Below are 15933 nucleotides of genomic sequence, written 5' to 3'. Positions count from 1 at the left end.
ATGCGCTGAATCAGACACGTGATGAGGTCAGAAAAGCAACAGAAGAGTGACAAGAAAACAATAACTTGATTACCGACGCTCGGTGGCGCTGCTGCGTCTAGATATACACGTTGTGCTCAATACAACTCAGTCCAACACCTTCGCATCGAGCTATATGGGTGGCGCATTGCGCTAAAGGAGTCGCAGCCTGCAGAAATGGCCCCCTAGCCAAGCGTTCAACTTAGACAATAAAGCCTTCAAATGCCAACCTATTAATTTGCAACTGCAGCTCAAGCAATTCGTTGGCAGAATTTGTCCAAGTCCTGCTGCAGCTGGACTAGCGCACGCAATGCCCACTCCTAAGATCTAAGTGGACTTGGGGAAGCAATGCTGAGGGTTTTGCAAATCAAGAGCACAGCACTGCGCATCTACGCTGGGGTACGGAAGCCCGTAAAGTCTTGTCGTTGATGTAGTGGTGTATGAATATATGGCTCTAACCAGGTAGGAGGCAGCGCCTTCCCTGCGGAGTACAGCCACGCTTGCCGATGATATGCAAGATACATGTGAACATGGTGGATTCAATTTTACCTCGCAGTTTAGGATGGCAACTGCTGGGTTATTCTGTAACGGGTATTCATTATTGAACCGCTACTCAACCTCTGTTTGGCGTTAGATACTGCCCTTACGAACTAAACCTAGGCATTCAGTGCCTGTTAATCCAAACTGCCGCTGTATTTTGCGTGGAGGCGATAACGGGCGTGCAGCGGAGTCCTAGCTGTGCATTCGGGTGAGTTGTTAGCTTGCCACTAGATTGAAACATTTGCGAACAAATGAGGTTGAATGCCGCTCAGAATTAAGATCGCCAGTAGCATGATGAGCGGCGCTGGCTTTGGAAGAAAACTGCTGTTTTTGTATCCTTGCCAAAGATTTTCTGTTGTCATAAACCCATAAGTTAACAGCCGCCGCACAAGCAGTGCCCAGGCATTTCTTCCTTGAAGAAGCAATCTACCGAGCAGCTTGTGCGGTAGTGCTTTCCTGTGGAACATTTAGAAACCTTATCATAAATGCAAGATAGGAGTGCCCTCGTACCGGCACCTGAATAGCATTCATTATGTGGACCTTTCACCTGCAATAGTACACATTTTAAAGCGCAATATAACGTGAAAATTCCCCATGCTGGAGGTAAGTATGGACACAACGGAAAGCATACAGGAAAAGCAAAGTCTTGGCGCTTCCAAGGTATTGTAATTAGACCGCAAGCAAACGGCAGCGGACCAGAAAATCGATTAGTCGCGTAAGGGTCAACTGGCATGCTTCATGGCAGGCTGTCAAGATTCTTGCATTTGATGCAGAATACGAAGAAAGCGAGCTAGGCCTTCTGGTCTTTGGTCCATCCAAACTCGGTTTAATGCTTGCACTGTTTTCTCCCTCGACCCTTCACTCTAGAAATACGGCCTACACTTATGTGGACGCCTAGTGTTCAATTGTCTTAACGTCGCGCCGTGCGTCTGCACTCACATGCCTCCGCTGAGCTTGCGCGCACTGCAGATATTATGGACTGGTCATGCATGCTAAGAATGCAACGCGAGCATTACAGTGGACTTGGCTGGCCAGAACTGCAAAAAACCTCGGCGCGACGATCTGAAACCCGTCGATTATTCAGAAACATCCGTGTCCGTAAAGTATGCGACCTCCACTGACACACGCCCTGTTGTGCGCCTGGGATATGTTTGCTGGTAAGAGGCTTGGTCGCTTTGCTTCCATTTCACCATCTACCCGTTTGACCGGCAGCAAGCCAAGGCCAGCACAGTGACCAATGAGTTGTGGTTCTGCTTGTCCCCAAAAACTTCAAGGCGGCTGCAGGGTGGAAGCTACCGAGCTGCGCACAGAAGATCTACCCGACGTTACTTAAGCTTCAGTAGCCGTTCTGTGTAACTGTGCGTGATAGGTATATGAGAAATCATTTTCCAACGTTAGACGTCATATTATAACTCAGCACAACCACGGTCACAGAAAGGGGGAACCGGAACTGGGTCAAGCATAAAGCCAGCTAAAGTCAGCTTCCAGCTAACGAATGTGCTTCGCTCAGCATATCTGCTTTAACGCTGTGGAGTGTCCATCGCCACATAGGGTAAAGACTCACGTATCGTGCCTCACGTGATGAGAGCTGCTAAAATATCCGGAGGTGTGAAATTCAGCTCTGTACCCTATGCTACTAATTCACCGCAGATGCACGCTGAGATCGCACTGCTAGAAAATACGCCTGCAAAGGGCTCCAGTAGAGCGCAAAACTGTACTATTTGCACGTGGGGCAGGGGCAATGAACATGCCCCCAACACGACGATGCCCATTGCCACTACAGCCGCAGATGAAGCTTTGTGCCCTTCCACGCGAATTGTACGGCCCTTCGGCACGTGTTCTGCACCGCAAATCTCCTCTTGTGAAAAACCAAAATCATCCTCTGATGTGCGCAAAAGCCAGTTGGTGGCGCTTTTTCTGCTGTTCTCGAAGCGAGGACACTTGCGGATCCAGTGAAGGAGAGTATCTTAGCTGGGACTGCACTCCGAAGTCTGAGAGGTCTGTCGCACTTTTCTATGTTGATGCCCTACACAAGAAGTGGAAGTCTTGGAAACAACTGGTCACCCCGCCCAGCTACCCCAGAATTTGCTGGAGTGTTGGAAGAAGCAAACACTTCGACGTACCCGTCAATAAAAAGACATCTTCAGGTTTATTGATGCATATAGGTACACAAACGTTTTGTATGAATTAATGTTCCGCAGATGCCTGCACTCTGTAAGCGGGAAACGCGACTTGCTAGCCGTCGCCAGAGCTGGGCTACACAACGATAATATGTGCAGTTACAGAAGTAGCAACAAACACTGCGACCTCCTGCGCCTTGGGCTCCGTTGGATAGCTGAAGTCACCAGTACCCGCCAAAGCCCTCGCGACTGCGACAAGTAGGGAATAAAGGTGAGATTGCCACCAGGCTCCACCAAGGGGAGTTCCCGTTTCACCTGCAGAGAGCCCGCTTTCCCCGCCCTGTGCAGTTGCACGTTACACACCCGCCAACTTAATAGAAATAACAACCGCGAGGACGCTGCACACGTGACCACCCTCTCATAAAACTATTTGGAATGTCCAGCCTCCTGCTACTGCGGTTAACTTTACAAAATAATGGAACGGCTGCCCCTCTTAATTGATGTACTTCCTCACGACAAGTCGAGCTTTGACGTTGTGCTGTAATTGTTCTTAAACTGTTTCTGGCGAGACAACGACCGAATGCACTGCTCAAGACCGCAAAGCTTTTGCTGAAGCTCCAGCTGCACCTGAAGTAGCTGCCGTCCTGTTGCCGAACCGACGACACGGCTGCATGCTTCAGCAAATTCCTTCACTGCAAAACAAACACAAGCCCCACAGTGCGCTCGGGAAAGCAACTGCATGAAACCAAGGCCTACACAAGTAATGAACAGAGAGGATATCGCCAGATTCACAGAGTCGTACCAGTGACAAATTGTATGCCGCGCTGATGGAACATGCTAAGAACGTCAAACGCCTGGTAGAAGGGTATATGCGCCGCCTGCGTGCTCACAAGACAACACGCAGCTGCGGTTCACCTCACCAAGTTTCGCAAAGCAGCCCTATAAATCTGTTATCTAGAATATGGTCTCGTTTCTGCATGCAGAGTATTCATGCACTTGTTGGAATTGCTGCGGAGTGTCGGAAGTTGTTTTCTTACCTGCAATGCATCCTGGATAATTGGGTCACGAAGAATGTCCATGGGCTGGTGACCTCCAATGCGCAGGTATCTAACGCACGTGCGGACGTTGATCCCATCCAACTGAACCGTGTCCGGCAGGTGCGTCCTGATCTGAAGGGGTTCAGAGTCCGCCGCACTTTCTGTTGATGGTCGAGCTGTGCTGTCTTCGCTGGCAACCCCCGTTAGCTTCCTCTCGAAATGAGTTCCTGCTGCACACATAGGTGCTCTGGGGCTCTGAGAGGCAGACGCCGCCGCCTGTGTGGCCATGCTGCTGCTAGCAAGAGCGTGACGCCAAGTTGTCGCAGTTTCGCCCTCTCTTAGAAGTGTCGGTATAGTACACTCATGCCCCGAATCCCCGCCCGCCCAACCACTCGTAGTGTGATCCAAATTCGCGGCGGTGAAGGCGCTACCTTCAGCCAAAAATGTCGAGACTGCAGGCCTCATGCAAACGAGGAATGGCGTCTTTTCAAAAGCGGACAGTAGGACTTTCTCATTGTGAATGTCTTTTTCCAAGTCGTCCTTGTAGTTTGCCTCCATAAGAAGTCTGTTGGACATGTCTACATATGCGTCTAGGATAATGCCTAGAAAACACAGAAGGCCCACAGAGGCCCACGTCATCAACAATCAATTCTAAGATCGAAAAGTCTAACCACTGTTAAAGCGAGAAACACAAGTACAATCCTGTCAACGTGCAATGTGAAACACGCCAGATAAAGGCTTTAGCAAATCACCTGTGACGATGTTCAAAAGAGTCAACGTTGTGAAGCAAATATACGCCACGAAGAAGATCCGACTAAAAGGGTGCTTCTCTGCAGTCGCTGTGGCCACATTGTTCCAGCCTGCAAACACTCAACAAATCAACACATCTCTTCGGTTACTCAGAGCAAGACGGCGGACAGCGAACGATCCGCTGGAACAGCATGTCTGCTGCAAGTATCAGCGACAACACAACCCTCCCTCGAGATGAAGGCTCACCTTCAAGCGTGAGCACAGTGAAAAGCGTGAACATGGAGAGCACTAAATTCCCCCACAGAAGCCGCATCTCCGCGTCGTCTTCATCCTGAAACAATGAGAACCAGAAAAAAAAACGGGTTGCGTGCATGTAGTTCCAGGCATTTCATTGCGTGCGCAAGCCGCCTTCGTTGCCCACTCGTTCCACTTTCGGTGGCTCGATTCATTGCTTAGTTGTCTCAAGCAAATATCAGCTGCAACTCCTACACAGGTTAACCCCGTTAGAAATAGTGACGTACATAATACGCCCAGGTACAGAAGACTGCGCAAGTGTAGATGACAACCAAAACAAACAAGGCAGTCCACAGCAAGGAACGGAGGCTGTGAAGAATGCCTGAAAAGGACATTACAAATAATATTTCAGACATAAGGAGCGCACACAACGCAAGCATATATGCCTGGTTCGAACAAAAGGGGACTCAAGCTAAGTGAGGGCCGACTCCTCGTCAGGAAGAAAAGTTCTCTGCATGAGAACGACAGACGATAAATACGCGCAAGCTGCACCGTGTCCAAGGCCTGCAGGGCACAACAGAAAATAGCAAAAGGGCCCCTGTGGTCTGTGCTCGCGAGGCACAAGCCCACCGGCCTTCAAATGTTGCCACCGCAACCTGCAACATGGTTACAATCCTCGCTCGACTTCACAGTATGTGCAACCTGAGCCAAATGACTATTAAGTGTACGGTTCTTCTCGGTGACACATTCACTGAACCCACCACAAGTGCGATTTTCACATCTCCGATGATGAAATCATTCGCAATGCCCGTTTTCCATTCCAGCGAATCCGGGTCGAACACGCGGGTTCCCAGGCCGCCGACGTCCAAAAGGATACAGGTGCGGAGGGAGATAGCAGAGAGTCCCACCAACTGCAAGAAGGTGTCAAACAGAAACTGCCGGTCTCGGAAAAAACGCTTCAGCCCCATAGCTCGGGCGCGTAGAGCAGCCTCACAGGCAAAGAAAACCCAGATGACGACGTCGGCGCAAAAGAAGCAGATAAAGGGTATCTGCGCGTAAATGGGAACGAATACCAGTGCATATTCGAGCAGTATAAAAGGTGTTCGGAAAATAGACGCATCACTAAGATGGAAAACTGCCGGGAAACAGATGTGTTTGGCCTGTATTCGTTCAGACACACGCACCTTCATGGCGGGGGGGAAGTACGTGCTAACCCCATATTTAATCGCCGCCAGTACCACCATTAATGTCACTAGGAGTCGAAAGGACGACAAGGCGATGCGGGAATCCTAAAGAGGAGACAGACAAAAACCCAGAGCCGCAATGCACCGTTGCAGGTGAACCTGCACTGACGCGCGCCGACCGAGGGTTCCTACATCCGGCCATTAAACGGCAAGTGCTTAAGCCCACAAAAACGGAGCTCACGTATAGTACCTTCACGCAGATCTATAGCCTGCAGCAAAAGTGGACACGCCATGACCGTTGCACATTCCCCCCAAATTGCTTACTGGCGAATTGATCCTGAAGAGGCGCCGAAATTCTCTCTCCACCCCCTCGTCCCTCACCGATTCCACGAGCCAAAACGACGTGGGTTGACCCCACTGTAAGCTGCCTGCGACAAATTCTCCCTGCTTCGGCTGCTGTTGTTGCTGTCTCAGCAGATGATAAGGCCCACCCCCCTTGGGGCCCCCGACAGGCAACGTCCATGCGCAGCCCTCAGAATTCACTTGCCTCCGATTTGTTCGTGGGGTGCCATGAGGGACACTGGCGCCTGGAGATGCTGCCGATTCTGCCTGAGGTGCCTCTGCACATGTTCCCATGCGAAGCTGACCCCACGAAGGCGACGGATTTTGCATTAACGTAAACCCTACGGGCGCCCGTACCTTCAGAGTCCCACAAGCTGTGCATCGAAAACCATTGCGTGCTTCCTCTCCCTCGCGTTGGGGATCGCCCACAGCGGCGTCTCTCAACTGTTGCGTACGCTGCTCTTTCTGCGGTCGTTGCTGCTGTCGTTGTTGCTGTCGAGGGCGTTGTACCGGCGATGCGCGTTTTCGCGAGGCCGGCTTCGTGGGTGTCAGGCTGTGGAGACCAACGCTACAGAAGACGGGACGCTCTGGAGCTGGACTAAGTACGCATGGCACGCCTCCGCTGCTGCTGCTGCCGCTGCGGGATTCTTTGCCGCCGCAGTCAGCTGAATGGGCAGATTCTCTGAGAGCGAAATCACGGTTCCGTGGTCTTGTCTCGCCTTCCAGCGGTTGGCCATTCTCCTGGCAACAGGCAGGGACCTCCTCCCCGGAGCCCATACTGTCAAAGCAGCAGTCCCCAGGTACGTTCTGTTGCCCAAACGCCTTTCGTACATGCTCTGATTGCCGTTGCAGCAGATATCCGGCCCCCTCAGCCTCCCCAGGTGTAGCCGCCTCGAAGGGCATCTGCCTGATGCCTCTCATGTTTAAGGGAGAGAGACCCTCATTCTGTTCGGGATCCAAGCCTTTGTGGCCCCGAGGTGTCCCCAACTCATCAAGTGGGGATTTCTTCCCTGCGTCCTGAGCCATCCTGTGAAGCAGCAGAGGCAGCGAGCGTGGGATCGAGTTGCTTATGTGGATCCCGCTGGGGCTGCTGGGGGCCCCTGCAGCTGCTTCTTTGAAAGCACTCCATGCGATGGCGAAACGCAAGCCAAACTGTTGTTGGAAGCGACGCCCCCCGGGCAAAGGAGTTTAAGGGGACAGATCCAAAGCCAACACCCAGCAATGCCAGCCACACCGGGGTGCATTCGGGTCACAGTGGTGTCCCCACTGCCAGCAAGAATGAATGAGCCGCGAAATATGACCCAGAATTGAGCAGGTAGCAAAAAGAATCCTTTCCAGTTGTGCCCTGGGGCGCCTATAAGCGTCTAGCGCGCGCCCCTCCAAGCAGATGAGCGCTTAGCGTGCGCCCCTCCAAGAAGATGCTGGTTAGTACAGGGGTTGAGCCCGAAACAGCTACTGTCCCAATACAGTACTTGTATAATTGACCGGAGATAATAATAGAGCATTTCACGAGGTTATATACCGTTTGTTCGCTTTCAAAGTCTCCTCTAGGGGCTCCGGGCTTGCTGACTGCAGCAGCTTGATGCGAGCAGGGGTAGTGCCGAGCACCACAGAAGGTCAGGAACTCTGAGCAAAAGTGTAGAATAGTAATGTAAAATTAAGTTAAGGTAGAAACGCGCTCAATGACGTTAGTACATAGCATATGGAGTGTGCCCAGAACTAACAAGACACCGGTGGCAATTTTTGGGGCTGGATAAGCCCGTGTGCATACTGGAGTAGACTGCCCACGCTGGCGACTAAAGAATTGGACCGTGCTTGCGCTTGAGTTTTTGACCAGCACTTGGGGGGTTTTAATATCTCAGCTGCGTTTCCAGCGTGCCCTCACGACGTGCAGCGCTAAGTTCACGCTATAGGTCGGCTTCGCCCGTTTCGTTGTGTTTTGTTCCCTTTGCCGCCAACGAAGCAAGGAGTGCCAATTCTATAGCAACCCTGCATATGTCGGGAATTGAGTTGTACGTCTAGTTATCACATACTGAAAGTTATTATGTCGATTTGCAGCAAAATTAATGAAATATGCGGGCTAGCTAACGAGAATCCTCCACCGTCGAAACGACACGCTTCGATCGTTGCTGGGGGCCGCTGTTAGCTGCAGAAGAGTAAAGGTAATTGGCAAGAGTTCGCAAAAACAGCTGAGACCCGCTCCAGTCTCTACTCACCCTGATACAAGCAGCGCAAGCACTCAAGTCTGAGCAGAGAAGTGCCGGCCTGTCTTCTGTTGCAGTGCATCTTCCTGCAACTCCTCATGCAAAGTAACCTTGCATGCATTCATACCTAAGAACCATTTAATGCATGAAATCACACTAATACATTGCGTATGACCTTGCCACTCAGTTTGCGTATAAATAGATGGCGAAGGTACTCGTACCACTCGTACATACAGCCAACTACATTTGCCCACCGATTTGCCTCAAGCAGCACACGCCTCCGCACGCCTACCCTTCCAGCAGGAAAAGGGTGTCCGACCTGGTCTGCTACTGTGGAGGAGTAGCAACTCTGCAGTATTTGCACGGTTGGTGCTGGTACCATGCATACCAAATTTGTGATTGGTGGAGGACGTTTCCCATGAGTTGGCAGAGCTTCCCCTTTCTTACTTTTGCAAGCATTGGACAGGTCTCTTGAATGGTCCATCGTGAAATCCGTTGCGGGTCTTCTCTTTTTGCAGGCTCTTTCGGAAGATTTTACTTAGCAGATCCTCACAGTCAACGTCCTTGGCGATATTCAGCCAGTCTGGAATACTGTCTACTGTTAGTCACAGTCACTAGAGAATACGCCTCTTACATACGAGTTAAGGTAGACGTGTTTCTTGCTGGCCTCGAGGATATCGGCGGGAACACCTTGCTGCAGACATCTTTCCGACGAGCAAACCACTTCCTTGCGCATCGCACGCTGCCACCCCTTACCTCGTCTCGCAAGGTGAAAGGGTGTCTGTGCCACTGGCTAGCATTGTTTCCAAAAAGAAAATCAGATGTATTAGGGCCTGATTTTGGCTTAATATTTCCAACAATTTACTGGCATTTAGTGGGCAAACATAATGCTGCGGCAAATTCCGTTGCCTACCGTGGGAAGATTGGCATCTTGAGGGCAGCACAACCAGCAAACGTGACAGTTCTCGTGGCACAGTCCGCTAGAATTGCTGACTTAGGCCATTCGGTGTTCATGTGTACCTTGGCAAAAAATGGGCTAGCCCAGTTAATTTCCACATTAGTTTGTAGGGGTGTTCAGTGTTCACACACAGCAGAGACATGCTGAGGATATCATACTGTTGCTTCTGTGGCAGCCCATTGCTTTGGTCATTGGTCCTGCTACTGTTGCTTTTGTAATTAACAACCCGGCAGGGGAACTAGAAGCACTGTACACTTGGTCACTGCGCTGCACAGTGCATGCAGGTCCATGCAGATTTAGGCGTTTCATTGTTAGGGGCATACACGCCGGATAGTTTTGAGCAAGCGACCTTAGCAATGCTCTACAATATAAACGAACAAACAGCTGTTAGGGTTTAATGCCCCGCGAGTACTTCGCATATCCATCGCTGAGGCAGTCCCGCTCGGCGACGGTACAAAAAGATAGGTCATACGAAGCAGCCGTTGCAGTCCTAGAACCATTGGGGCTGCTGGAGTTGTACAACCCGCTACTGTATTCCTGCCGTAAAGGTTGGTAAACTTAGTTTCCTATTCTAAGTTCTATTCCTGATTCAATATTACAGGTCTGACTCCGGGTGGCATCAGTGCGCAGCAGGCGATGCACTTTGCCGAAATTATGGAAAGCCATGCTCAGAAACACAAGCGCACATCCTCAGCTAAACGGTGAGCTGAGAGGGAACCCATTGCCACCACCGACAACAGAGCTCACCTCCGAATCCTCTGTCGTCAGAGCACAGGTGGGGCTTCGCGTTCGTTGCAGGCCTCCAGACACCTTACAGGATAGGGCAGAGGATGCAGATAGCAAGCCACGCACAATCCCAGAAAATGTTGTACAGACACTTCGTGTGCGCAAGTTTCCACCAGTCAAACACCGCTGCATGCAGCAGAGGTCCAATATACAACCGAACAAACCGCTGCAACTCTGTACTCTTCTGCGGGATGTTTTCAACACCCCAGAAGATGCGGCTTAGAAGGGAACTTGATGGTCTAACGTAGCAAAAACTATGAGAATCCTGAAGCGTGCCTCGTTCAATTTCGACGTCAGGATCGGGCGACTAGTGTAGCAGTTCAGGCTTGCTACTCACTACAGCAATAAGGCCATTGTCTGCTAACACAAATAAGTATGGCAGTCAAAGCAGGGAATAGGCGGGTAAAGGCAGCCCAAGTAGGGTGGAAAAGAACAGGCGTTACAATCAACAGGGCACGTGTAGAGTGGAATCTTTTGAGTTGTTTGCTGTAATCCCTTAAATTTTTCTACTTTACCCCATTCATGAAAAGTGTCTACGGCAACGAAGGATTAGCCTGCAATTAACACCCAGAAAATACGGACAGCGGTAGCACGTGTGCATTATCTCGCTGAGTGCTTGATGAAAACGTGGGAGACCTAAGGAGGTTATATCAGATGTAACCAAATGAGAAAAAACAAACTAGTATTTCACTTCTGGGCTTATTCTAGGGGTTACTTGAATGTCTCGAATGCGACAACCTTCAGTCCCCAACGGTGCAAAACAAAATGCTCAGTGAGTAAGGCTGCCAACCCCATTGTACCACGGGAAACAACAATATAGTTTTCGCTCATTTTAATATAAAACATGAAGGCATAATGTTGTTTAATTTTTCTGCACGGAGAAACACGAAGAACACTGGTGTTGTAGACCACAAATTCCGCTTGCCAGTACGGTGAACACGGCCTAGTCCTCACGTGCTCTGAATTCGTCTCAACCGTACATACTTGTACTACTTATAAGAAGTTTTTACTAGTAGTACTACTAATTAATTGTCGATTGTCCATAATAACTAGTATCTAGGGGCTGAAGACCGGGGCTTGCTGCGTTCACTTGCATGCCCCTCTCCCCGCACCCCACAGCCCCTCGCAGCTGCGGAGGGGGCTCCGGAGAAGTGGAGGAGGTCTTCAGTCTTCTTAATCCTGAAGACTGCAACAAATAATATACTTCTATTGCAGCGAAGATGATGTATGCCATTCGAGCGGTAGCGTCTAAGGTGGGATATGCCTCTCGTTTGGTTCCGCTTCGGCGGATTGCAGTCGATGCATGACCACTGCGCTGACCGATCTTGGCCAGATATCTGAGCTGCATTAATATGAACTTTCGTGCTTAATATGATGTATTTGTGTGTTTAGACGTAACTGGCATGCCAACAGCTAACCTGGCATTTCCATTTCTGTGCTCTCCATACCAGGCTACAGTGTGGAGAGGCAGATTGTATGTTTTGTGCGTTGCGTGTAGTACTGAATCTGGCAGCCTCCACAAAGTGTGTTAGAGCAATTGAGTTGGCATGAGTGAAGTAGCAGTGCAGGAGAGTAATCCAACGGTTGGTAGAACAGTGGGACACTTCGTTTTTCTTTGGAGTGGCATGCGTTGAGTCGCGGAGTGGCGCAGCGATGCAACGTTGCTACGCGAATTAGAGCGTGCGAGATCAATTCCCTCGACAGGGGCGTGTACTGAACTGCCCGTTCTTTTGTATATCAAGAACAAGCGGTGGGTTACTGGGGTCCCGACATTGTTGTGGTCGGCTAGGTAAACCGAGATCGCATCTAAGGGGCTGCGGCCGCATTTAGCATTGGCGCCTACGCTCCTGCATCATTTGAGGGGTAGTGACTGCAGAGACCCAAGGGCGCCAGAGCGACACCGGAGTGTCCTGGCTACTGCCGCAGGAAGAATTTGGCAGTCGGTCGTAGAAACCTTCGGGATATACTTGTGAAGCCCGCCGCAACTAGAAGTGGCGGCTCGGATGGTCGGTGCCATACGATGGGATGTGTCGATTGGGCAGTGAGTTGCAAAGATAGAGCTTCGTCTCTCGAAGTTCTTATTGGGAAAGCGCTATGGTCGTTTAGGTTGACAGGCAAATTGGGTTCATGTGGGGCTTGTCAGTTACAGGCAACACAACTTGTACTGCTGCTGTAGTACGAGATGTGTCCACTTCCTCTTAATCGCAGCCATTCGGCACGAACTCCCGTTGCAGTAGCAGCCGACGGCAGCGATATGTTAGGACTAGTATGATATACAGGTCTGTCTGACAAAAATGTTGCGGTCCGCCTGCTAGAGCAACGGGTGCCTAGCGTACTCCTGGAGGCCGTTGATACCCAAAACAATTTCTCGACAGTCGCACGCGAGTGTCTGGCTTAGACGTTCGGGTCAAAGTTGGAGCACAGCGGTGTTTTTCCCGACGTATATTGCGGATGCGGTTGTAGTGGCCGTTGCCACATTGGTTGGTTTGGCCCAGCTTCCACTCCATCACCGAGCACGTCCTCGAATGCCCGGAAGTTCACCTCACTGCATGTTACGAGGGAAAGCAATACAAAAGGAGAGGGCAGTAAGAAGGGAATATACGCTCCGGCTGTGTACAAAACAAGAGGGATCTCACTGTACGACTTGCGGTGGTGTACTTCACAGGGGATGGTCAGGTGTGGCAAGTCTATTGCAATTTTGGCGTTACCATGGCTGCGTCTTCACACACCAGAAGTGGTAGCAGTTTAACTTCCAGCCTAAAGAAGAGATACCGCAGACGACCTACCATTAGGTCGAAACGACCAGTACTGCAATAATGAGGAAGGTACACCACATCCAGTCCTGTGTAACTACTGGGTTTGCTCACCCTGCGAGAATGGGTTTCCGTCCCCGTAAGGCCGGTGAAACTCTTCTGCAGTTGTGAGGTTCTTGGCTATCAGGTAGCTGTTGAAGCATGCAAGGTTTAGAAGCAGCAGGCTCGCCGCTCCGCAAAATACAACTTCTGCTCCGCTGCACAGTGCATCATTCATATGCCGCAGGCCCACAACAATAAACTGCTGGAACCCACCTAACACTCGTGAAACGCTAACAAGCGAGACGCAAGAAACTGTCGCTTCTGACGGTAAGACGGAACGTAAGCAGAAGAGCCGGATCGATGGGGCTTCGCTAAGCACAGGAGGAAACGAGGGGCGACAACGAATGAGAAATATATCTCACATGGCCTTGTGCGTGGTGATTATTTTCCAGAAGGCCTTGAAACTCAACTGAAGCTGCGCCCGCTCAAGTTCAGCCTGGAAGTTAGCACGCGGAAATACATTTATTCCTGTAAAAATGGCACTATTCGGGAACAAGTGCTACGGCAGACCCTATATACCAAGTGACAAAGGACGGAAGGGGATCGCATGTTCGGGGCAACCCCACCAACGAAGCGAGAGTTGCGCTGAAAACGATGGCGAAGCTGAGCGCGGTGCAGAGAGAAATTAGCACAAAAAATGATCTTCTGTTTCTCATCCCCACACAGTTCGATATCCTGGACCGAGGCACAGCCCAGAGCAGTTACTATTCTTCTTCAACTCCCCCAGGTCGTGCGTTCAGTTTTCTCGGAATTACTAAGCTTGAGTAATTACACGGCAAATCAACGTTACACCTGCCTAGGGGCTTCTATCAGTGCTGCAATACTATGCCACATTTCAAGTAAAAGGGAAACCTCACCAAGGGCAGTGGTGGTCAAAGCACGCCACACAATTGTTACAGGTATAACAGTGTTTGGCTCGTGGGGGTCTGTACACGTTGCAGGTGGCTGCAAAAGTGGCACCACAGAAAAAAACAGCCAACAAACCAGTGCTCACGCACATTCTGCTGCTGATAATCGTGCAGCATGCAAGGACAAGAGCAGGGTAGCCTGAGCAGTGTCACCTGAAATACCGCATACCAAGTACCAAGCACTCCTACACTGCTGTCCTTATTCAGCTGCAGCAATTGTTGCGCTGATACTACCCAGAAACACAATACCACGAGCATGTGCAGTAGAATGGCAGTAGGGTTGCATATTATGGGAAGCTTACAGCACCATCTGTGGATGAGGGTATGCCCGTTCAGCACAGATTCCTTCCATCGCTCTGCTGCAAAAAAAGCACGCACTGCTGCAGTTGCCACGAACTGTAGCCTCTACATGGACTCGCCGCAGGTGACAATACATGTGAACCTCTGCTTTTCCACGCCTCGTGAAATGCTTGTTTACAAGTATTGTGTATCCTGACAAATAATCAAGACAAATGGGGGTTCTGCAGCCAAACGGGAATAAGTCTAAACGACGTACTCACCACGCTGCGCTGTGCCTCGTGGGATGCTGCACGCAAGCACGCAGGCGCATCCGACAAGGAACCCCCTCAGCCGATCCCCACTCGCCATTCTCCCCATATCGGCCCCCTTTGACCATCTTCAACACATCATGGAATGTACAATTATCTCACGGCTTTGACGAGGAGCAACGTACATGCCGGGGTCTGTGAATGCGACGGTGAAGAGCATCAGAAGGCACAGAGCCAGCAGAGAGAAGACAACTGTGCTGCAAACAAACTGATCCGCCTCAGGTACCAGAGGCATCCTGCGGTCCAACATCAGCAGCATACTTTAGGCAAATAAGCAAATATGAGGTCGACAAGGAACACCAAAAGTTAGAGTGAGTTGGCAAACGAAGCTGGAGTTGCACCTATGGCAGTAAAAGACTTAAGAATCGGCTGCGTTGTATGCCTACACAGACTGATAGTAAACAAAGCAAGGCCCTAATAGCAACAGAAAAGAAACAGCGAGGTGGAACGGCTCTGGCCCTGTAACGAGTCGCCCTCCGCAGCAAAAGATGTTATCGCCCTGCCATGCTGCAACAACCAGCAACCACAGCCGCATGACCCAGCGAACAGCAGCAGTATTACACCACACCCCAATACACAGAAGGATAGAATAGCATGCTGTTGCTTAATCAGTGAACTCTGGGGAAGTCACAAGGCGTGTTTTTATAGCCCCTCCAATCGGGCGTGAATACGCGGACTGCAATTCTAAGGGAATTAGAACAGCCGCATCACCATCCTTACATTCATATACCCGTTGGCGACCCAACAACGTCCCCTGCTGAGTGGGTACCTCAAGCAAGAGCGATGGAAGCATTAACTGGTGGTGCTGCCGCTGCAGCAGCAACAACTGTTGCGCACGCTCCTGCTGCGCCTCAGTTGTTCTATCGTCCACTTGTGGTGGAACCATGAGGACAGACCCAATTCGGCAGTTGTGCCTGATTGTTGCTTGTAGCTGGTATTGCTGCGATGATAGCTGCGGTAGCTAAAGCACTTCGGGTCTGCCTCTGGCGCTTCAGTAGGAGGCACTAATTCGATTGAAAGCGTCCAAACAGTGAGTCGCCCCAATCCTACTGCCGTTGTTTGAGCTTCTACCGTCTCCCCAGAATACGTGAAGACAAAGAGATGCGTGGTCCATCAGGGCCCCCTTTGTTGCCTATGTCTTGATGGCGTAGTGTGGTGTAGGGAGTTAATATGCCCTACCACCACTCCCAACAACCTTGCTGTTCATTTTCTTTCCTCCATCTGTTAATTAAGTAATCTCAGTAGCTGTACATACCCTGCAGTACAGAAAGAATTTCTTCTTCACTATTGTTGGGCCCTACAGGTCTGTGCTCCACTGCCGCAGCGACGGGGCCAGTGACCAAGAGATACAACCCCCGATAACTATAAAGGAAGCTAAAAAAAGTTCTC

The 15933-nt window shown here is 50.6% G+C and overlaps 1 protein-coding gene across 1 annotated transcript; it reads right to left on the bottom strand.

Annotated features, from left to right (window-relative positions):
* Positions 1–3033: 3033 nt before the first annotated feature.
* Positions 3034–7251, bottom strand: EMWEY_00030190 (hypothetical protein, conserved; the record flags this gene model as incomplete). The annotated part of the gene is made up of 11 exons (XM_013481600.1): positions 3034–3076; positions 3193–3370; positions 3481–3556; positions 3716–4317; positions 4468–4575; positions 4712–4796; positions 4987–5081; positions 5188–5263; positions 5461–5748; positions 5884–5988; positions 6265–7251. The coding sequence occupies 11 exons, from the start codon at positions 7249–7251 to the stop codon at positions 3034–3036; spliced, it is 2643 nt and encodes an 880-aa protein (XP_013337054.1).
* Positions 7252–15933: the final 8682 nt, after the last annotated feature.

This window comes from Eimeria maxima, genomic scaffold (assembly GCF_000499605.1).
Source record: "Eimeria maxima Weybridge genomic scaffold, Emw_scaff363, whole genome shotgun sequence".
In the NCBI taxonomy this organism is placed as follows: Eukaryota; Apicomplexa; class Conoidasida; order Eucoccidiorida; family Eimeriidae; genus Eimeria; species Eimeria maxima.
This window is presented reverse-complemented; position numbering and strand designations above follow the sequence as displayed.